At 37.7% G+C, this 24,610-nt stretch overlaps 1 protein-coding gene across 2 annotated transcripts in view; it reads right to left on the bottom strand.

Annotated features, from left to right (window-relative positions):
- The window catches only part of LOC127432324 (mitogen-activated protein kinase kinase kinase 1-like), a 167,133-nt gene that overhangs the window by 58,443 nt on the left and 84,080 nt on the right, over positions 1-24,610 (bottom strand). For both annotated transcript variants that reach the window (XM_051683223.1, XM_051683222.1), the window contains exons 3-10: positions 21,608-21,814; positions 21,311-21,505; positions 19,467-19,583; positions 19,232-19,380; positions 16,867-16,988; positions 12,120-12,201; positions 5,037-5,220; positions 4,012-4,260 (exon numbers count right to left, since the gene is read on the bottom strand). In XM_051683223.1, coding sequence (XP_051539183.1) covers positions 4,012-4,260; positions 5,037-5,220; positions 12,120-12,201; positions 16,867-16,988; positions 19,232-19,380; positions 19,467-19,583; positions 21,311-21,505; positions 21,608-21,814 — 1,305 coding nt within the window. The remainder of the gene's footprint in view (positions 1-4,011; positions 4,261-5,036; positions 5,221-12,119; positions 12,202-16,866; positions 16,989-19,231; positions 19,381-19,466; positions 19,584-21,310; positions 21,506-21,607; positions 21,815-24,610) is intronic.

The following is a 24,610-nucleotide window of genomic DNA, read 5'->3' on the forward strand; positions in this document are numbered from 1 at the left end:
ATCAGCTGCAAAACACACTTCATGACACTACACTGCAGTGCTGTACAGGGCAGCACAACTCTAGTCCCTTGTTGTATATTTCAGTCCCCAGCAACTGCCCTTTCTTGGTGTGTGTTCGAAGAATACAGCAAAATTCAACTGTGTTGGAAAACCCCAAAAGGACAAAACGCTTGTTGTTTTCATAAAGGCATCTCACTGGAGCTCATGGCCCGAGGCAAGGAAAACGTCCCAGAAGTCTGTGCTACAAGAGCAATTGCTTTTGAAATGGAGGAGAAATACTGTAGGTTAAGAGAGTAAGACAAAAAAGAAACCTTTTCTTTCCAGCTTCAGTCTGCAGATCCCTGCTGTATTCAACCTACCAGCTCTGAAATGAACTTTAAAACTAGCCAGCGTGGTTTGTTGTCCTTTCGAACTTTGGCACGGCTCAGATAACCTCAGACGGAAATAAAATCTAGACACTGACATGGCCAAATAGACATGGATTTAGATTTGGCCAAAAATGACCAATTTTTTATTTTACAGCCATAAATGTGTCTTACTGGCCATGACGCTGTATTTTGCATAATTTATATTTACATTTTTGGGCTTTTTGCCATTTTTATTGACAGAAAAGGAGTCATGTTTCCATTCACAGTATGAATAGAATTTTTGCGAAAAATCTGAATATAGCAAAAACAATTAGCAAAAAAAGCAGCAACCGTCACTTTCAGAGAAATTGGCACAACATTGAAATTGAAGCCACTGGAGTTCTTTTGTTCAATGTTTGTAATAAATTACTTGGGGTTTAGAGAGCATAGACAAACCCTCTGACGGACTTCATATTTGCTTGACAAACTAGGTAATAGCATCCAATCATTTTGAAGACAAGCTTTGGCATTTCAGAAAAACCAGAGCAACGTTTGAGATGTTATGCGAGTGAATTATGTATAACGCTTGGCTTGTAGAGGCAGTAACATGACTTTTTGATGCACATCTACATTACTAAAAAAATTCCATAGGACTTTATTTAGTAAATACAAGTATATCGCAGTTTATGTGAATGTCTTATTATCTGATCAAATAAATCATCCAACTCAAGCAAGTATATAAGTTTTCTATGCATATTTTGGATATTTTGTTTGCATTTTTTTATGCAATATTCCAAAATTTGAATAAAAATATGTGGATAGAAACCCAGCTTATAAAATGGTAAGAGAACGCTCTTGGAAGAAAATGGAAAATTCAGAAAATTTGTATTCTCCACGTATAAATCCCACTTGGGTCACCCGCACAAAAGCTCAAAAAATGTCAAGGGACATTCACAGCCTGCCAGTCTGCATCAACATATTATATTTATAAATATATACAGTATATTAGTAAAAATACAGTGTTTTTGCCCTTATTAGATTGGAATTAAATCGGTTGTATCATTCGCAGCATCATACACTCACTTTAGGCATAAACTATTTATTGCTGCAAAACTCGCAAGGCTCAAGAGTTTGAACCTCAGATGATTAAATCAGGGGTTTTCAAACTGAGGTCCAGGAAACCCCTCAAGGGGGTGCTAGTGGGTCTATGGAAAAAGTTTCCAGGAAAAAATAAAAATTAAAAAATTAAAAAAGTTAAATTTCCCGAATTCAACATTGTTTTATTGTGCTTACAAAAGAGTGGTTGGAAATCATGACATTGATCAATTATTTATCCTATTGACCCTTCACTTAGCTCCACCCCCCCCCGTTACGGTCGCTTGCTCTGACAAACTCTGCAGAACTCCCCATTGGAATGAATGAAAGATTGCCATGAACGGCACGGTATTTGTCAAAATATTCTCATAAACGGAATGGATAATATTTTTACATGGGCTGGTATGAAGAGTGACATTGTAATGCATATTTATGTAAAGTTGTTTTGTAAAATAGATTGCTAAATTACACAGTAATTTGATTAAAAACTGTGCAGACTGTGAATCAGAATCAAGGCAAACGATTATTAGTCACTTGAAAAGAGAAAAACGTAATTTAATAGCGATTACACATCTATTAACATTAGCGTTAGTGAACAGAGCTGTTTATAACGTCTCAAAACTCTCATTTTGATGCTGTGAACTGTTTATTAACTATCACTTTTACTATGACTTGAATCAATACATGAATGAATTAACATTCAGTTATTAGCTTTAATTTACCTTGGAGCAAATGTAGGTGTCGTTGCAGATGTTATATGTTCTGTTGGGAATGAGGGCTGACACACTTTAATCCATAACATGCTCTTCTCCAGGATTATTTAAAGATAATATTTGAAAAAGAAAAACACTGCGTGCATCCTCTCTTTGTAACTCGTCATTATTACAAATGACCCGGCAACAACATGTTACATTTTTTATTTTGATAAAATCCTGCTTAAAATTACTCAAACACACATTACTTCCATAGACTGTCATTGGAAAATAGCAAACGCTTGTCAGAATAATAGCGGCAGGGCAAAAGTTGCTAAAACAGGATTGGTAAGAAGCACTTTTGACAGCAATTGTTTTTGACAGTAAGAAACATAACCTGCATATAGTTTAGTGATTTTTGTATTAAAACAAATTTATTTAAATTCCCTACTTCCTCATTTTATCTACCTAAAGAGTTTCTTCTCACCATTGTTGCCTTCATCTTGCTCACTGGGGGTTGAGAGGTATTATTCTCAAAAATGGCTTTGAAACAATATATATTGTGAAAAGCACTTCAGAAATGAATTGGAATTTGACTGAAAACGTTATTCTTTGGGTTTACAATGGGTAGAATAAATCATATGCTGTTAACCTAATACAAAGTAATTATTTACCTAATAATATTATAATAATTTGTTTTATTATTTAAACTCTTAATGCAAAATGAAAGAACAAGGGCACCAAGCCATTACTCTGCCTGAATAAAATGAGCTTTTTATGGTTAATACTCTGGCTTCAGTGGAACCTGTCCTGATGATAAGGTCTAAAGAACATCTGAGTGAAAAGTGCAACACTGGTGCAGTATTGTGCAACCTCCTGCTGCTGCGCTGAAACCTCTCTGCTACATATGGTCATGACAGGAGCAGTCACACGCTGTGAACACATGTGACTGAAGTGTTTACATGATAAGAGCAACAGTCAGGCACGAGACAGCGGTTAAGTTGTGCGTTTATAATGCTTGGAAACAAGCAACACTTAACATGAGCACATAACGACTTCAGAATTGGAATAATAAATGTTTTTACAAGTGCTTAAGTAACCTAAATGAAATGCATGCATGTAACTAAGGGGGCTTTCACATTGGCAATTTAGCTGGAAACAGAGCATGATTTGCAGAAAAAATTGGCAATATGAAAGCTGTTTTGCGGACCGGAGAGCGGACTGTGGTACCGAACCCGAGACTACCTGTAGGAGGTGGTCTGAGCTCGGTTGCAATGGAACTGTGGCACGGTTGGCATGAGTGAGACAGCAACCTGTACTCTGGTCCGCACTTGTTAAAAAAAAGTTAAATAACTTGCGCATGCGTTTTTGCCGATGACAAAATGGACGACAGTGTTTTAATGACGCAACTTTGTGATGATGCAAGTTGATGATGGAAAAGCAACGGGGTTCAACAGAATCTGAAAGAGTCTGAAACCAGACCAACGCTACAGGGGGCACCGGGAACGATTACACTCGCATTTGGACCACGAGTATGAAAACCACCTTAAATTGTGGTGCTCAAAACCAGTATAAAAACAGACAACGTGCTATTAACGGTATTGGGTTGGGAATCACAAATGCATTCAATTGTTTTACAAATACTGGAACCGAAAATTAAAAACAAACCACTCTCTTTAGTATTAATGATTATGTGTGATATCATTGTTTTTAATGATGTACATATCCGTTACCGTCTAAAGAAATGTGGTTTAGGGTTTCATGACTCAAAAAGTAAAATCAGAACCACTAAACTGCTTATGATTCCCATCTCTAGACATTACTGATAATGTAGCATGTGGAAAGTGTGCTATTAATGCAGGCGTGTTGCGTCTCACCAGTGCCGCAACGTAGACTTTGTAGACAGGGTCTGCGCAGACCATGGACAATACGCTACAGCAGGACTCCACCACCACGTCTCCTGACACCTCCCCTGCAGCTGTACCCAGCGCTGCTCCAGCCAATGAATGCTCACCATTGGCCAGCAGGAGAGCACCGCTCACGTCATGCGACAGCCGCCGAAGAGCCATTTCTCTGATGTTCCAGTTCCGGGAAAAGAGACAGCCCACCAGCTCCAAGCCAAACACCTGAAATGTGAAGAGAGAGGGAGCTGGTCAACACTAGCTATGAATAAAATGACACCCAAATAGCTTGTTTTTATTCATAGTATTTGCACCAATAAAGAAAGCTTGGTCAGTCCTATTAGCAGATTGTTTTTGATACTGTCATTTTAGAAAATATTTTTTTAGCTTGCACTGCATGAAATCACATTTTGTCACGAAAACAGTTCTATTTCATTATTTATTTTTTTCTTGGCAATATTACGATTTATTGCAACATGATGACAGTAAAGTACATCTTCCCCTAGCAACTCTCAGAAGTCTACTGTAATGTACAAAAATGACACCTTCTCGTATAGCAAGTATACATCATGTTAGTATTTGTTGTACTAAATTTAATTTATGCTGCTTTAAATAATAATAATAAAAAAAAGATTAAATTTTTCTTTTGTATTACAGTACTAAGAATATGAATTTGGGAGGTTAACGTGCTTAATTGTCAAATATCACAATGCAAAGAACTGTAATTGTCTTACAACATGCTTAATTTTCTTTATGCAAAATGCAACTTCTTTCTTTTAATTTTTTTGATGAAATATGAATTGGATATTTCTATGTGAGATTTACCCGTTAAGAACTTTTGAAATCTTTTTTAGAAGAAAAAAAGTATATTCGAAATGGAAATAATTAACGTCTAATAATAATTGCTTCCATTACCAGACCTATACTGATCATCAGATTATATAATATTATATTGTAACAAATAAATGTCATTGTGTGTATATTTTGCATGTTGAACGCACCTTGATCCAAGGTTCGGCGAGGTCTGAGTATGTTTGAGGGATGTGCTGAACTCCATATTGTGGAAGAGAGAAGTCGCCATCCTGCCCCGATCTAGAGCTCTCAGCATGAAGAGATGAGGAGGAGGAAGATGCTGTTTGACTTTGAGAGCGGCTTGTGCTTTCCACTGTTGATGACTGATCAAAACTACAATACACACACAGATACGGGTCACGGTCTAACACACTCAAAACAAGAGACTAATACCACAACAAACAACCTTAAATGCATGGGTGCTTCGCCAATCATTATTACATACCTCGGGATGTAATTTACATAAAATGGATTTACAAAATGCCCAGATAGTGTACAATTTTTCAAAACATTTTCAAAACAATTAGAAATTAACAGAATAGAAAATCCTTTGTTATATTCTGATGCTTTATTTTTACTTATTAAAGAGATGCTACATAGAGAACATAAGCTGCACATGTGTATTTTCTCAGGCACCTATTGTGTCTAAATAGACGTACAACTTACAGAATTTCAGTAGTCCACCTAAAAGGTAACTGCCTTACAGTATCATACTGTTCATGTGTTTTAATTGCTATAGCTTACATCCAAACTGCTTTTTCGTCAAATAGCAATGTCAAATGTAAATCACTAAAGACCTGAGGTATGTATTTAAGGGATAAACAACACATTTTATTTGTTGCTTTTGTCTTTGCAAAATCAAACTGTATATAAACTGTAACGATACCATTATCATACCTTACGATACCAGCTAATGTATCAAGATACCACCCATGTTTAGATGCATTGTTACTTATTTACTACCATTTGCTTGAACTGTTTGTTCAAAATAAACTTAGCAAAAAAAAGAAACGTCCTCTTACTTTCAACTGCTTTTATTTTCAGCAAAATTAACATGTGTAAATATTTGTACGAACATAAAAAGATTCAACAACTAAGACATAAACTGAACATGTTGCACAGACATGTGACTAATGGGGCTTTTCCACTGCACGGTACAGCTCGACTCGACTCTGCTCGCTTTTTGGGGGTTTTCCACTGTGGATAGTACCTGGTACTTTTTTTAGTACCACCTCAGTCGAGGTTCCAAGCAAGCCAAGCCGATACTAAATGTGACGTCAAAACCCTGCAGATCACTGATTGGTCAGAGAGAATAGTCACTACCAGCGTCACTGGATTTGCGACACGGGACATCAACCCGCTAGTTTTAAAGATAGCAACAGCGATAGCAGTATCATTTGTTCACGCGACTTTCGAATTGTAAAAAGAAATAGCTGTGCGCAAAACCACGCTGTGGTCAATAAACGAGGTGCAGACGTTCCTCTCATTAGCGACGAATGAAAATGCGAAACGAAGAAGTTTCAGGAAGTGTCTCAGCTGTTGGCCGCACACGGACCACAACAGCCAGAGTGGTTCAAACAGAAGAAAGTGTAAGTGGTTTGACCAAATGGACGCTATCTATGGCAATAGACTGGCGAGCAATGGGAGGGAGAGTGCCCTGGACTCAGCCACAGCGTTGTTGGAGTCCACGATGGATGATGGTACATTGTTACGTTAACTCTATATTCTGCTTGAAAGCTTCACTTTATTTAGTTGACCAGCTACTGGAAAGCTTACTTCTAAAACAACCAGGCCAATTTAACTGTTACACTTGTGTAAAATCACCATGCAAAACTACTTTATACAGCACAATGAAATAGTAGCTAACAACTAATGGTTGTGTTATTGTTTATGGTCAGTAATGATTGTGTCGCATTTAAGATGATGTCACGGCAGTAGAGGTGGCGCAACTATGACGATCAGCCTATAATCCCACCCACGTTGAGGCGGCACTAAACTGAAGTGAAAAAGCAAGCTCAGAAAAGTAAAAGTCAAACCGTAACATGCAGTGGAATGTCGAGTCAAACCGTAACGTGCAGTGGAAAAGTGCCATAACAGAAATGGAATAATGTGTCCCTGAACAAAGGGGGGGTCAAAATCAAAAGTAACAGTCAGTATCTGGTGTGGCCACCAACTGCATTAAGTACTGCAGTGCATCTCCTCCTCATGGACTGCACCAGATTTGCCAGTTCTTGCTGAGATGTTACCCCACTCTTCTACCAAGGCACTTGCCCTCACCCTCCGATCCAACAGGTCCCAGACGTGCTCAATGGGATTGAGATCTGGGCTCTTCCCTGGCCATGGCAGAACACTGACATTCCTGTCCTGCAGGAAATCATGCACAGAACGAGCATTATGGCTGGTGGCATTGTCCTGCTGGAGGGTCATGTCAGGATGAGCCTACAGGAAGTGTACCACATGAGGGAGGATGTCTTCCCTGTAACGCACAGCGTTGAGATTGCCTGCAATGACAACAAGCTCAGTCCGATGATGCTGTGACACACCGCCCCAGACCATGACGGACCCTCCACCTCCAAATCAATCCCGCTCCAGAGTACAGGCCTCAGTGTAACGCTCATTCCTTTGACGATAACCATGAGTCCGACCATCAACCCTGGTGAGACAAAACTGCGACTCGTTAGTGAAGAGCACTTTTTGCCAGTCCTGTCTGGTCCAGCGAAGGTGGGTTTGCGCCCATAGGCGACATTGTTGCCGGTGATGTCTGGTAAGAACCTGCCTTACAACAGGCCTACAAGCCCTCAGTCCAGCCTCTCTCAGCCTACTGCGGAAAGTCTGTGGACTGATGTAGTGATCGTGTGTTCCTGGTGTAACTCGGGCAGTTGTTGTTGCCATCCTGTACCTGTCCCGCAGGCGTGATATTCGGATGTACCGATCCTGTGCAGGTGTTGTTACACGTGGTCTGCCACTGCGAGGACGATCAGCTGTCCTTCCTGTCTCCCTGTAGAGCTGTCTTAGGCGTCTCACAGTACGGACATTGCAATTTATTGCCCTGGCCACATCTGCAGTCCTTATGCCTCCATGCAGCATGCCAAAGGCATGTTCATGCAGATGAGCAGGGACCCTGGGCATCTTTCTTTTGGTACTTTTTCAGAGTCAGTAGAAAGGTCTCTTTAGTGTCCTAAGTTTTTATAACTGTGACCTTAATTGCTTACCATCTGTAAGCTGTTAGTGTCTTAATGACCGTTCCACAGCTGCATGTCCATTAATTGTTTATGGTTCATTGAACAAGCATGGAAAACATTGTTTAAACCATTTACAATAAAGATCTGTAAAGTTATTTGGATTTTTACAAAATATCTTTAAAATACAGTGTCCTGAAAAAGGGACGTTTCTTTTTTTGCTGAGTTTATATGTTTGTTCTAGGGCTGGAAAATATAATTTCTGCGATTAACATTTCACTGTTATTTTTGTAATGCAATTAATATAGTATTTCATTTTTTTTCCCACTAATGTTTTTCCTCACTTTCTGTGGCTAAAATTGGCATATCTACATTTCCAGGAGGTACACGCTCGACTCGACTGCATATCCTAGCATAGAAACTGATTGATTAGAGCAGTTAACACTTATTCATAATGAACCAAGCATGTCCCGTACTCCCGGGCATTATAAATAGCAGTGAGCCAAGTGTGGGCAAGCTGCCGTATGTCTTTGCATCGCCTGAAAACGCTCACTGTCAACTAAACCAGTGTCAAAAGTAAAACAGAGCGAAAGAGACCCAGCATGTGTGCAATAGAGACAGCAGCCAGAGTAAATAAAGAAGTTTTGAGATTTTAAACACTTTAGTAAATTAAACATCAGAATTAAATTTATTTTATATCTGTATGTATAGTGTCTAAAAATGCATTGGGAATGTACACTTACTTTCCTTTTGCCAATAAAGCTTGATATCAATTTGGGAATCTGTCTATTTGTTCCTATTATTAAAAAGTCCACTGCTAGAAGATTTTGCTCAACTTTTAATTATAATATGTCCACTGAATTTATGGCATGTAAACATACACTTGTATCAAAGATTAATACCTGTAAAAATGTGTCTTACTGACTATATTTGCAAAAAACTGAACAATTATAAAACATGTAATATTTAAATTAAAATAAATGATGACTAACCAATTTCTTGCAAGTTCTTTGATACTAAGCGATTAATTAGTTAATTTATTCGATTAGAACATATATTCGATTCAGAGCACTAGTTATTTCAAAATAGCTGAAAAACAATTTAAAAGATACAGTCGTTATATGGTATTGTTTATTATGTTGTTTTTTTGGAGATGTGGCATTGATTCAAATTTAAGTTCTGGTAGAGCAAATGGTAACTTGCTGTATTTACTATGCCACTGGCAATTTTTGAAGCCACTTAAATGGCATTGGGACAGCAAGCAACTAATAAACACTGAATAACTGTACAGTTTGTAAAAAGGATTACAGTGAAACTGTAGTCACTATGCAATTAAGTCTAAGGATATAATTGCATAGAGTCACGACAATAAATGAGACTTTAAGGACAATAACATTAAGAGTAGGCCTAATACTGTAAGCTGAAGGTCTAATGCCTCACAAAAAAACAAAAACAAATGGTGGTTTGTGTTTTCTTAACCTGAGATGGCAGGACTGATCTGTCTTATTGTGCAAACCACTCAAAAGTCACGGTATTTACATTCAGCTTAGACAAATGAAGGGGATTTACATTACATAATTAGAATAATGGCAGTTTCCTGAAGAAGAAACAGCAGGATTTGGTTTCTGCTTTCATTGCGTGTGGGGCGAATCCCTGGCTGCTTTGCAGGAAGGCTGGAAATCCCAAAAACTGACTAGCCCTTAGCATTTGAGTCTCGAGGACACACAAACACAACTGGTGCCGAGCTGTCTCACTCATCAAACCAAAATCGAGCATCATACTGCCTTAAACTTGGGTTGACCTCAGTTTTTAAATATAAACATGAAAAATCACCCTTAAAAAATTGCATGTCCTAAATGAAGGTATATGATTTTGTCAAGCAAACCTCTGTTTTTTCGTAGCTCAATTATCAGAGCTCTGCGTTTACCAACTTTATTAATGAGCTGTGTCTGAATGTCTGTGGATTTGACAGGTTAGAAATCTAACCTGTGTTTGTTGATGGCAGCATTCTTTAACTCCGTGTTTGGGCTTGTTAGCTCTTATAAAACCTGATCTGATGGGGGCACATTCTGCGAGCGTCCTGCCTATTTGTTTTTCAGTAGGACAGTCTCACGTGGGCTTTGCTCACCAATGCCACACCTCCATAAACATAGATGCTTCCTGAAACTACTCCAGCACATGCAGGTGCTTCCTGTGCTTTAAAAAGGAAAACATTGTTGATGACTACCACACGTAAAACAAAAGGACAATATTCCTGATATGCCCTTTCAGGAGTCGAAACTAAGTACAAAAGGACCAGCATTAATTTACTGACAACAGATTTTCACCATTTGTCTGCGATTTATCTAGTTTTTGCATCGTGTTTAGTGCGAAAGGGCCTTCATGGTGGAAAAAATGTTTAAACTGGTAATGCATAAAATACTTTGTATATGCAACATACTCTTAATATGCAACTTAAAAACACGACTCTGCTTCTTTTATGCACTCCTTGTGTGTAAGCATACGTGTTGGCGTGCACTGTGTTTGACCAGCCGACATCAACTCGACATCAATTTATACACGTTGCTTTGGGCAGTAAATCGGAGAACCTTTTTAAAGGCAAAAAAAAATACATACTCCAGAAAATCACAATATTTTTCAGTCAGTTGACAAATTTGGATATATATCTCGATAATTATGTATTTTCTATGAAAAGGCTTAAAAGGGTGTCCTTCAGAAGAATCATTTTAACTGAACAGCCATTGTAGCCATGTAGAGCAAAAATATTTAATAGAAAAAGAATAGAGTTAAAAATAATCATGGCATGTGTTAAGTAAACAAATGCAAAGCATGGTATTTAATAAATGTTATTTATGATATTTAAAAATGGCACACACGTACACTTATGAGTGATGACGCAAACAAATCGCCGAATGAGTGTTTGATCCGATTCACTGAAATAGACAGTTTGAAATAAAAGAGACGCAATTAAAATCTCAATTTTAACACTGTCACAATCAACATTTTACATTGCCAACAAAATCAGAGCTGAGTGCAGATTACCAGCCCAGCCCATATCTATAGCAGCTTCAAGCTTTCAAATATCATGACCAGGGTCCGGTTGCACCAGCTATACGTATGTTACAACTTAGTCTAGCTGTGGTGTAAATGGGCACTAAGTCACAATTTAAACACTACTAAATATTTGAGCGTTGCACCATTAAATTTAGGCAGGACATAACCCTACCAATAAACTAAATATTTACAGAAGCCTCCGAACAGAAGTAACTGATGGAATAAAAAAGCAGACTCACATAATGTCATAAATGAGCTCATGTTTTGCGTGACAGGTTTCAATCCTTTCAACATATATGATGATGTTGGCATTTACACTTGTTTACATTTACGAGAGCGAAAAAAAAAAAGTATTTTTAAGCATGAAAAGTACTAACGGTGCAGTATTCAGGATGCGTCGCCCGGTTTCAAGTTTCAACATATACGAAATATAACATATTAAAATGAATACATGTCTATTTTTCCAGCCTGTTGTATTAGTATTTATCACCCCTTATTTATTTTAGATACAGTTCCTATTTATTGTTATTTACACAGGGCAAATATACTATTTATCAAATGTACTTTTATTACGTATCGTATTTTAATGGGGATTTAATTTATTACAGCTGACAGTTATGAGCAAACACTGTTTGAACATCAACCGTAATGAAATAAAACTGAAATGCACGGCTTTTTAATACTTTTGTGTACAAATTTGAAGGCTGCTTATTGGATCAGTACAGGTAAACGTCATATGCGACTACGCATTACTTTACGGAGAGCTTACGACCTACTAGTTCAGTCCTGCCTTAAGAACAGGTGGTGCAACCAAATTAAGCACTGACTAGTAGTTACTAAGCCCTTAGTGTGAACTTTACGTCCTAACTTATGTGAGAACTTAGGCACAGTTGGTGCAACCCTACCCAGAAGAATACATTTAGTGAAAGCTCTCTGTGCTTTAAACGTGAACTGAAGAACTCTTCATTCTCTTGAAAAGCTAATTTCTAAAAACTGTACCTGTAAAAATCATGAGACTTCCACTTGGCTCGACACAGAGGGCAGATTAAAGGATCGTGATTTCTCCGACACTCCTCGGCCCCTGAAAAACAAACAGGACACAAGAGATGCTCACATGCCTCATTATTTCATGATGAGCTGTCAGTGGAGAGATGGGCTCTAACAGGGAGTTTTTCCAGTTGCCAATGTCTTTGGCTTGCTCTCTGGCAGAATTAACACACTATATTCTGTAAAGCATTGAAACAGTGTGTATTGCAAAAAGTACTATACAAATAAAACCGACTGTATTTGATTAATTTACCAGACATTTAAAAAGTCATCAGCACCTCTAAAAATTGCCATATCTGACTCAAATCGATGTTGTTTTTTGTAGTGTGAACAGCACAAATCCACATGAAATCAGAATTTTACAAACCTGGTCGAAACCACATTTGAAGGTGGTAGGAATGTCCCGATACCAGTATTGGAAATGGGTCCAATACTGCGCTCACGTACTTGTACTCGTAAAAATGCTCAGATACCAAAAACTTGTTTCGTCTGATGTACGGATGTTGAGTCAAGGCATTTTTATTTGTCTAGCGCTTTTCACAACATACATTGTTTCAAAGCCGCTTTAAAGAAAATTATGCTGTAACAGAAAAGAGAGCTGTGATGTCTGTAATATCTTAAAGTCCTCATTGTACAGTTTAAATAATTAACACTATTGATAATCATGCCTTAAAATTATTGTCTTTAGACCCTCAGTGAGCAAACCAAAGGCGACTGTGTAAGGAACACAAAAATTAGATGTCAGTTTATGGAGAAAAAAAAAACTTTGGGAGAAACAAGGCTCAGCTGGGGAAGTCAGTTCCCCTTTGGCAATATAGCATGAATATAATGCCAATATTAGTTATCTATGTGTAATCCAAGTCTTGTTTAATGTAAGAAAACCAAGTAGATGTTGGTGGGCAATGTTTACAACGAAAGGATTGTGTATAAACTGTAAGATTTTTGATTAAGTGATGATTAATGAATGTCACTGCGTCAACATTCAGCGCACTAATGAAAATCGGGATATGTCCAAGTACATTTACATTTATTCATTTAGCAGACGCTTTTATCCAAAGCGACTTACAAATGAGGAGAACAACAGAAGCGAATCATCCTAGGGAGGCATTAGTAACACAAGTGCTGTAATACAAGTTTCAAAATTGTTTAGAGAAGTACCCCTAGCAAGGAGGATGAAAGACTTTTTTTAAAAATTATTATTATTAAGAAGACAGTGCACTAAAGAGATTGGGTCAAGTGCTCACGGAAAAGCTGTGTCTTTAGATGCTTTTTGAAGGATGTTAGAGAACCAGCTGCTCGGGTGGAGTTTGGCAGGTCATTCCACCAGCAAGGAACAGTTGAAGTGTTTTTTTGCTTCTTTGAGATAGCACGAGGCACTGTTCACCCACAGAACGCAAACTTCCGGAGGGCACGTAGACCTAAAGTAGTGAGTGTAGATAGGGGGGTGCAGAGCCAGTGGTGGTTCTGTAAGCAAGCATCAATGCCTTGAACTTAACATGAGCAACCATTGGCAGGCAGTGCAGTTTGATGAGGAGAGGTGTGAAATCTACTGAAATCAAGCACTGTTTAACGTGTAAATTTTTTTTACGCAACACAGTATTTCATTTTTTTATTCACTAATGTTTTTTCCTCACTTTCTGTGGCTAAAATGGGCATATCTACATTTCCAGGAGGTACACGCTCGACTCGACTGCATATCCTAGCATAGAAACTGATTGTTTGGAGCAGTTCACACTTATTCATAATGAACCACGCACGTCCTGGACCCCCGGGCATAATAAACGGCGGATTTACTTACTTGCGTGACATGTGCTCTTTTGGGCTTGTAAGACCAATCGCACTTCTTCATTCTGAACTGATTGCAGAGGTTTGACTACATGCAGGAAGGCCTGCCAGAAGACCAATGCAGTAGTTCAGCATGGATAGCACAAGCGCCAAGACGAGGAGTTGTGTGGCATGCTCAGATAAGAAGGGCCTGATTTTCCTAATGTTGTACAGAGCAAATCTGCATGATCTGGCTTTCCTTGCAATATGGTCTGTGATGTTTAACTGATCGTCAAACACAACCCAAGATTTCTGGGTGTCTTGGATGATGTGATTGTTGATGAGTCAAGTGTGATTATTAAACCGCAAAGGCTGCATTGTAATGAAATAAATATACAGTCTGCATGTGCTATGCACTTCAAAGTGAATGCCTGAAGCCAGCTGCTCATTCACTGAAATCACCTCACCTTCAGAAAAAAATAAAACGGAAAACAGAATTTCTGAAAAAATAAACTGGATTTCATAGGGCCCTACATGTTAAGATGCAGAGATGTTTCTGTTCATGTAAAGAACCTGCCCCTCACATTTGCAAAAGAATCCTATTGATAGAAAGCCTTTACAATTTACATATTGGTTATTATTGGGGTTTATTTCTGTGAAATTTTAGATTTAAAAACAAATATTTAACAATGTGACAGGTAAAAATAAAACAAATTTTGTTTTTTGGGATAATATCTTTTGAGTTACAGTTGCTGAAACCAGTAAAGTCAGCAGAACACCTCTTTTGGTTTTGTTAACTGTGATTATTTGTATATAAATTTTTTGTCTGTGACATTTTTTTGTGATTTTTGATAATTTTATGAGATATAAAAATTTGATTTTGGTGATGTTATTTGAGTAGCAGTTGCTTAAACATAATTAACATGCTTTCCTCAAATCATCAGTCTCACAGTACTGTATTTTAAAAACTGCAACATTTCACACAAAAAAATATATCCAAAAACAGGCATCGGTGAGTACCAAAAAGAAATTATAACTATCTCCATGGTATCAGGAATTCCCTGAAATCTGATTAAAATAAGACTTTTGGAATAATGTCTCAGTATAAACTGCTGCATTAGATTTCAAATAGTTGCCTTTGGGACACAATGTGTTTTCAGTGTCTTACAAAGTGCACAGTAAATGTCTAGGTTATGATGATGTGACAGGGCGGTGGGTGGGGCCAGGCCGGGCCATGATTCTGCAAACCCGGCCCCTAATCAGGCTGATCAAGCCCGAGAGGGATAAAGCCGACCGGAGACGGCAGTTCAACAGAGAGAGAGAATTACGGACAGCTGTCCGACACCTGTGTGTGTTTGTCCTTTTGGTTAAGTTCATTATATAAAACATTATTTATATTGTCAAACAAAAAGACACAACCAAACACATACAGGTCAGCTGCCCGTAATTCTCTCTCTCTGTCGAACTGCCGTCTCCAGTTGGCTTTATCTCTCTCAGGCTTGATCACCCTGATTAGGGGCCGGGTGTGCAGGATCACAGTCCGGCCCCGCCCTCCCACAGATGATGATGACACTGTAGACATTTACGCATTTGGCAGACACTTTTATCCAAAGCGTCTATCAGTGCATTCAGGGTAGGGCTGGGCGATATGTCTTAAATTATATCTCAATATTTTTCAGCCTATTGACGGTTTTTGATATATATCTTGATAATTATGTATTTGCTCTAAAATGGCTCAAAAGTGGGGGGCTTTCCCAGAGGAACCATAATTTCATCCAAACAGCAATTGTAGCCAAGTAGATTCAAAATTTTAAAGACATTAAATTAAAATATAATCATTGTTTTTTTTTTTGTTGTTTTTTTTTTAAATAAACAAGGGAGAATGAAATTCAATCTTTTTCATTGATATGCGCTTTATATTGCATATACAATGATACATAGTAGCTTAATAAAAAGCATTATTTATTTACCTCTAAATGTATTTACCAATACATTTTTGTGAATGAACAAGGTGTGCAAAGCTACTTCACTGGCTTATTTTTGAAACCCCAGTTGAACATTGCATAATATGAAATTATTATGGAGACATGTCAGGTTTATTATTATGATATAATGCCGAATTATCATTATTATTCTGATTATTAGATTTGCGTTATACAAAAGTAATATATTTCTGTCACGTTTACTTCACCTCCATCTGGGGCTTTTATTTTGACACTGAAAGTGCTGTCGTATTTACTTCAACTTCACAACGAGCTTTTATTTTGACACCGAAAAGGCAATGTGTATTTGACAGCATACAATGTTCCGCATTTCCTGAAATGTTGTAATTTCCTCCTTTTCTGTTATACTGTGCCGCATTTGTAGATTTATATAATAACTTGTAGCAGTTACTAATGTTTGGAATGCTTGAACCTGCAGTCCTTTGATTTTACAATGCACATGAACTGATCTGAGAGTACTGCCATGCGTGTGCACAGATCAGCGCATCAGCGGTTTGTTCTGAATCACTCACAGACCATGTTTATCTGTCTTTAAACCACAGCCTTTTGTAGATTAATAATCACATATGACCAATTTGCCATTTTGATGTTATTTTGAATTGTGCAGCCCTGAAGGATTGTGAAATTTGTTTACTGATACTTTATGAAACTTAATGGCCAAATGAAAGCACATTAAAATCATCGTGATATTCACAATATTGGACAATTTTACATCGGCAGCAAAATTATCTCTGTTATATTGTTAATATTTGATATATCCCCCCCAGCCCTAAATCTGGGTATACATTTGATCAGTTTGTGTGTTCCCTGGGAATCGAACTCGTGATTTTATGGGTTGCTAGCGGCATGCTCTACCAGTTGAGTTACAGGAACTCTACAGTTTAGGACATACAGTGATGTAGGAAAATCTGGAATATGTTGATGGCACTTACATATAGACATGCAGTGATGGTGGAGTTTATTTCTGCAGCCTTCCTCACATACCGTCAGACTTTCCTCATCCAGCATGTCCAGCAGACAAATGGGACACATCTGCTCCTCCTCGTCCTTCATACTGCACACATGCACAGTTATAGAAGATACCAAAAATCAGGGGCAGTGATAAGACTATGCTAAAGACTTCAAAGTAAACAGACTGTTTTAAAAGTGCTCAAATAATGAGAAATCAAATCTTTCCCTAGATCTTTTTTGTAATTAAATGTTTTTATTGATTCCTACAGTAAATAAAGAAAAGCAAACACATAGAATTAACATTTAAACCCCACAACCACCCCTCCCAATCCTCAACCCCACCCTGACCACCAACAAACATCCCTGTAGTCACACGAGTATATATACACACACACACACACAATATATATATATATATATATATATATATATATATATATATATATATATATATATATATATATATATATATATGGCTCCTTTTTAAATCATAATGATAACAGATATCAACCAAATGCCCTGATCAAAAGTTTACATACCCTTGAATGTTTGGCCTTGTTACAGACACACAAGGTGACACACACACAGGTTTAAAATGGCAATTAAAGGTTAGTTTCCCACACCTGTGGCTTTTTAAATTGCAATTAGAGTCTGTGTATAAATAGTCAGTTTGTTAGCCCTCACATGGATGCACTGAGCAGGCTAGATACTGAGCCATGGGGAGCAGAATAGAACTGTCAAAAGACCAGCGTAACAAGGTAATGGAACTTTATAAAGATGGAAAAGGATATAAAAAGATATCCAAAGCTTTGAAAATGCCAGTGAGTACTGTTCAATCACTTATTAAGAAGTGGAAAATTTGGGGATTTCAATACCAAGCCAAGGTCAGGTAGACCAAGAAAGATTTCAGCCACAACTGCCAGAAGAATTGTTTGGGATACAAAGAAAAACGCACAGGTAACCTCAAGAGAAATACAGGCTGCTCTGGAAAAAGACAGTGTGGTTGTTTCAAGGAGCATTTTTGACTTCCGTTGATGTAAGAGTTTCTTGCATTCCTTGATTCGATCATGTTTCTCTCGTCGAATTTGCAAAGTATTGGAATAAGAAAATGCTGTGGTTCTTCCAAGAAAACCTTTCTTTACTCCTCGCCTCGCGCAACACAAGATCTTTATCAGATGATCTCAGAAATTTGGCCAGAATTGATCGGGGCCTGTCTCCTTCCGTGGATCTCTGAGCCGTAACTCTGTGAGCTCGCTCGATTTCCAGCTTATGGCATGTTATGTTGAGCAGACTCGGGAAGAGCTCGTCTAGGAATTTCACCATATCTCGGCCTTCTTCGTCCTAAGGAATTCCAACAATTTGGACGTTTCGCTGGTTACGATTCTCAAGGTCTTCCAACTTTTCCCAGATGCGCTCCAAATCCACCTTGGTCGCTAGCAGGTTAGCAGCCAATTCCCTCTCTGATAACTCCAGATAATCAATCTGTTTCTCAACATCTGTCACTCTTGTAACCAACTCAGTGAATTTCCTCTCCATGGCAGTGATCAATCGACGTATTACAGCAATGACCTTCGTCAGCATTGCCGTCATGTTCAACAGTTGACGCTGAATCTCTTTCACCTCAGTGGCCAAATTGCATCCAGGGCTTTTGGCCTGCTGCTCAGGGGCTTCAGCTTGAGCAGGTAAGTGTCTTTTAATGTCTCCAGAGCCCGAGGATTTTGAATTCTTTGACATATTGTCTTCATAGAACAGTTATGGAACAGAGTGTATCGAATCTCACCGGTTTATGACACAAAAAGTATTAAAACTAGCAAAGTGCACAGAGCTCACCGTTCACGCATCCGTACCTCGCATGGTGCCATGCGACTCCTTTCCCTAGATCTTTTGAGATAAAAGCTAGATTTCAGAACTCAATTTTCACCCAAGGGAAAAAAGATGACTTAAACTAAACGTAAACTTAAAAAGTATGAATATATGGGTGTTTCTTCAACTTCAGGCACTTTTAGCACGGTGGATCAGATAAGAAAAAATTATCAAGTAATAATAACACAATGTTATTTCCAGCACATCTCAAATTCTATATTTGTTTAATAGAAATTAGTGATGGAAATGATGGTGAAGAAATTACATTTTTAACATTTCTGAAATAAAATGGCAGACTGCTTTGTCTTGTTCAAGCTAATTTCATTGCTAACATGTTATGTATGCAAAATACATACAATTTTAAACTATTTTCACACTTTTTGCTTAATTTGACAAAATAAAAAAGCAATGTAAAATCACACCACAGTCACAGACATCAGACTGATCACTATAATTTAGTGGCTCTTGACAGTCTTTACTGACCTGCTTTCATTGCTGGATGGGGAGGTGCTGGAGGTGCAAGACATGTGAGAGTTGGACATGCGAGACACAAACTTCTGGATGGTGCTGCGAGAGGGAGCTTTGATGCGTGAGCTGCGGCGATTGTGATACTTCTGAAACAAGCTCTCCACCTGAATGAGAGCAGAACATCAATGCATGCTGAACACTCTCCTGCAGTGCTCGTATTGGTGCTTTGGTTGTCTTAGAGTCTCCTCACCTCAAAGTTCTTGAGGGTCTTTCTCCACAGCAGGGTATCTGATGGCTCCAGCTGGAAAACTCTGAGCATGACGAAAAGTATATGGATACAGAATGTCCCGCGGCCACAGCTACATGTCTGATGATAAACATTCATGTCACTAAGAATTAGGACATTTTAAAACTGAATTGAACCAAATGAGGTTGACATACACTACCAACAGAGGTGGAAAAACAATATGCCATAGAGGTCGACCGATATTGGATTTTGCTGATACCCATAATTAAGGTGGTAGGAAAAGCCAAAAACCGATCAATCAGTCAATCGCTTTTTAAATAAATTTATTGAATATGCTTTCTAAGAAAATTTTCTTAGACTTTCCTTACTGTGACGGGCACAGACAGAGGCTACAAGAGTCCAAAGTGAATGAAATACCAGATGCAGTCTATTGTGAAACCAAAATTCCAATAATAACCAGAAAAATAAATAAATAAAGATTTGGTGAATAACGCTGGACTTTTAATCACAAACAATTCCAAAATACACCAGGGAACGGTTTTTGGAAATGTCTGTGCTCCAATCGCTCACACAAAGAGATGAGAGAAACAAAATATGCATATAATCTTATAATCATCTACAATGTATTACAATATAAACACTATAAAGTAAACAACAATCGCGTAAATGTCCAGTTTTCAAATAATGCTCAATAAATCAATAACGGTTATATAAATAAACATTCTAAAATTTCTATGCTTCCTATGTGTCTTTTATATAACATCATCTGGTATTAATAATCATCCATTAGTCTATAAACAGTGACAAAGACATAGCTCCGTTACAATGCACCACATACAAGTTTTTATATTATAGCATACATAGGGCTATTCAGCGGAAGACTTTTTAAAATATTATTATTCACCATACTCATTTTTCTGTGCATCACCTCACTTCAAATTAGAACACTTGATGATGATCTTATCAAAACAACAAAATATGCATTAAAGTGAACATATACACTACCGGTCAAATGTTTTGAAACACTTACTCATTCTTTATTATAATTTCTTTTTCACATTTTAGAATAATAGTAAAGTCATCAGAACTATGGAATAACATAAATGGAACTATGGGAATTATGTTGTGACTAAACAAAATCCAAAATAAATCAAAACTGTGTTATATTTTAGCATCTTCAAAGTAGTCACCCTTTGCCTAGAATTTGCAGATATGTACTCTTGACATTTTCTCAACCAACTTCTTGAGGTATCACCCTGGGATGCTTTTTAAACAGTATTGAAGGAGTTCCCATCTATGTTGGGCACTTATTGGCTGCTTTTCTTTATAATTTGTTCCAAGTCATCAATTTCAAAACTTTTTTTTTTAAATTACATTTTAGTTTTATAATGAAATAAATTAATATGTTGGCACAATTATATTTTTATCTACAAAACTAATTTCAAACATTTAAGCATATGCCTTCAGATCAAAAGATTTTTAAGATCATGAGAAACATTTCAGGCAAGTGTTTCAAAACTTTTGACCGGTAGCGTAAATACAGATGAATATTGTCAGTGAAGGCAGATATAGACATGAGGTGTCAGTGAATCACCTCTACAGTTTATTTAAATCATCTGCGTTAATTTCTGCCAGTAACCAATAGTTGCTATCGGCACCGATTAATCAGCAAAACCAATATATCAGTTGGCCACTAATATGCAATGCATACAAAGCATGTGGGCACAACACAAAGCCGAAAAACCCCAAGGGGGCACTTGGACGGTAAAACGTTCAAGGGGGAACCCTTTGGTATGTATCTGTGTAAGTATGTCAAGGTCCAGATCCCTTACTCCCTATTAGCATACCTGTGGACCAATGAACACCCGGAATTTGTTGTCAGGACTGTCTCCGCCAATCAAAAATGAATTAGGTCCTATCTGCTGCAGCAGGTATAGGCGCGCCCTCATGACCTTGTTGACCCTGCGGTTGGTCTCCTCTGGACTGTATGGAGAAAAGCCATCAGGGGAGGGTGCTCTCCGAGGCGGTGTAACCCTTCCGCTCTGGAACAAAATATGCAAAAGGACACATGCATAAGACATGCACTGTTCTGCTTGATTCTACATTTACAAATTTACAAAAGCACAAAATTCACAGGAACTCACAGGAAGCGGGGACCCCCTCCGTCTGCGTAGGCCGGGAGAATCTGACTTCCCTGCAGTCTTAGTGGATGAAGATGAGGATGAGGAGGCAGAGAAAGACGAAGGTCCAGGTGATGGGCTGCGATGAGTTCTGCTGTGAGATGAAGGCGAGTTGTGACCGTCACTGCCGGCTTCAGTGCCGTCTGCTCGCAAAGGGATGGGCTTCACGACCTGACACAACACCACACAGAAACACCAATGAAAACACTAATCAAACATGATGACTTATGTTTCTCATTTACAGTTAAGGCTGGGTACTGATACAGACCGGAGCATCGCTAGGGCAAAACTTGAGCCCCGAATAATTTTAGTCTAGCCCCGAATGGATTTGTTCGTAACTGCCCATTGAGTGGAACTGAGACGGGAGTTACTGTATTGAGTACATGTTGGTTATTGCAGGGTTTTCCTTGCATTTAAAACGAAAAGATCTTTTGTTCGGCGCTTTACACATACTAAATATGCTTTGATTCACCACTGACTGGTAAATATTCATTTTAACATTTTATTAGCATAGCGCAAAATTTGGTTGCAAATGCAAGTGATTTCCTCTCATTGTAGTGGAGGGTTGTGTTTAGATTAGAAAATTGATCTTGGGATTTAAGAATCAATATCAAGGTCGTTCAAATAAAGATTGCGATGCATTGGAATATCTATATTTTCACCCAGTCCTATTTGCAGTGTTACGGTTCAAACATTTCTTTGACAATGTTAAATGCACATTTTATGTTATCAAATTTTTTTTTTTAAATTTACATTTTGAATGAAAACCATGTATTATAAAAGTTTGTTTGATTTTATCAGTTTTGTGTGTAATGGTAGCAGTTTTATTGTTTAAGGCTATATACTGTATAATGCCAATTTTATTTGTATTTCCTTTGCTGCTAACATTAAACTGTAGCCATTACATCACACATATATGTAGCTTGAACACAAATGATCATCGTGACATTTCTCCAGTGAGAAATGACTCGTTTATTGTCTAGATGCAGTGAAACTGCAGTGGAGCGTTCAAGCAGACAGTGTGAAAGTCTGTGTATACGGTCGATTGTTCAGATGGTTATATAATGAAGACATGCTGTTAGCTTCTCAGGAAGTGCTGTTCCATTTCAAACCAACCATTTTTGGTGATAGAACAGGACAACTGATCTACGATTTAACCTTACTAGTACTTGACTAGTTAATTAACTCAATGAATTAACTGTTAACAGAGGCAATGTAGCAGACAAATCAGCAATGTCATTTGGGAAAATGGAAAGTTAATGGTTGTCTTGATGAGGTAAAGCTCACTGATAAATTGTGTGTGTTTGCCGAATGTTAATTATATATGTAGTGAAATTAAAATTCTGGACTTTGCTCCAAAAACTTGGCTGAAAATGAAAATCTGGACACACTAGGCCAAAATCCTGAAAACAGCAGATAAAAACAATGACCTCAAAATAACTTTTAAACCAATTCTTAGACAGTACAAGCATATCTGTACAATACAACAAAGTGTGAAGAATACACAACAGATCTAAAAGTCTCATTTTCATTTCTTGAAGAAAATTGGCACTTTGTTATCTATTACATGAGATATTGCAGTAAACAGATTCTCACAATCTGTATTAGCACTTGTGAAATTGTTTTCATTAATGTGGAAATAAGCAAAAGCGCCTTCACTTCTGGGGATGGGGACTGTAATAATGGACTTTGTATTTATGCTTAAAAAAAAAAAAAAAAAAAAAAAAAAGGCTTGAACCAGCCGTAGGTGGATTGTTGGTCTTAGCTGGCCACTAAGCTGGTTTCCACTGATCAGGCTTGTCTATTTTGATGGTTTTAGACACTTGCAGGGCTCTAGACCAAAAGAACAAAACAAAAAAAGACTAAGGAGTCATTGGCTCATAAACTGAAACATTTAGGAGCCAGATGGCTGTTTTAGTTGCCACATCACAAAATTGCTCGATTTAGTTTGTTCAAAAACAAGATAGAACACCAAAGAAAAGACAACTGATAGCTCAATAATCAGGTGTATAATATATATACTGTATAGCTGAGTGCAAATATTTTGCATTCCTCTTTTGTCTCATAAGTTTTCACACCCTTTTCAGAATTTATACAAATATAAGATATAAAACATCTTTTTTTTATTTTATTATTTAGTACTGCCCTTCAGAATCTACACACACACACACAGGTGGCCAAAAGTTTGGAATAATGGATATATTTTGCTGTTTCGGAAGGAAACTGGTACTTTAATTCACCAAAGTGGCATTCAGCTGATCACAATGTATAGTCAGGACATTACTGATATAAAAAACAGCACCATCACTATTTGAAAAAAGTCATTTTTGATCAAATCTAGACAGACCCCATTTTTAGCAGCCATCACTCCAACACCTTATCCTTGAGTAATCATGCTAAATTGATCAGTTGGTACTAGAAAATCAATTGCCATTATATCAAACACAGCTGAAAGATATTTGGTTCATTAAATGAAGCTTAACATTGTCTTTGTGTTTGTTTTTGAGTTGCCACAGTATGCAACAGACTGGCATGTCTTAAGATCAATATTAGGTCAAAAATAGCAAAAAAGAAACAGCTTTCTCTAGAAACTCATCAGTCAATCGTTGCTTTGAGGAAAGAAAGTTATACAATGCTTGAAATTGCCAAAATAAAACTGAAGATTTCATACAAAGGTGTACACTACAGTCTTCAAAGACAAAGGACAACTGACTCTAACAAGGACAGAAAGAGATGTGGAAGACCAGATGTACAACTAAACAAGAGGATAAGTACATCAGAGTCTCTAGTTTGAGAAATAGACGCCTCACATGTCCTCAGCTGACAGCTTCATTGAATTCTACCCGCTCAACACCAGTTTCATGTACAACCGTAAAGAAAAGACTCAGGGGTGCAGGCCTTATGGGAAGAATTGCAGAGAAAAAGCCACTTTTGAAACAGAAAAACTAAAAGAAAAAGTTAGAGTGG

Source organism: Myxocyprinus asiaticus, chromosome 42, assembly GCF_019703515.2.
Source record: "Myxocyprinus asiaticus isolate MX2 ecotype Aquarium Trade chromosome 42, UBuf_Myxa_2, whole genome shotgun sequence".
Classification (NCBI taxonomy): domain Eukaryota; kingdom Metazoa; phylum Chordata; class Actinopteri; order Cypriniformes; family Catostomidae; genus Myxocyprinus; species Myxocyprinus asiaticus.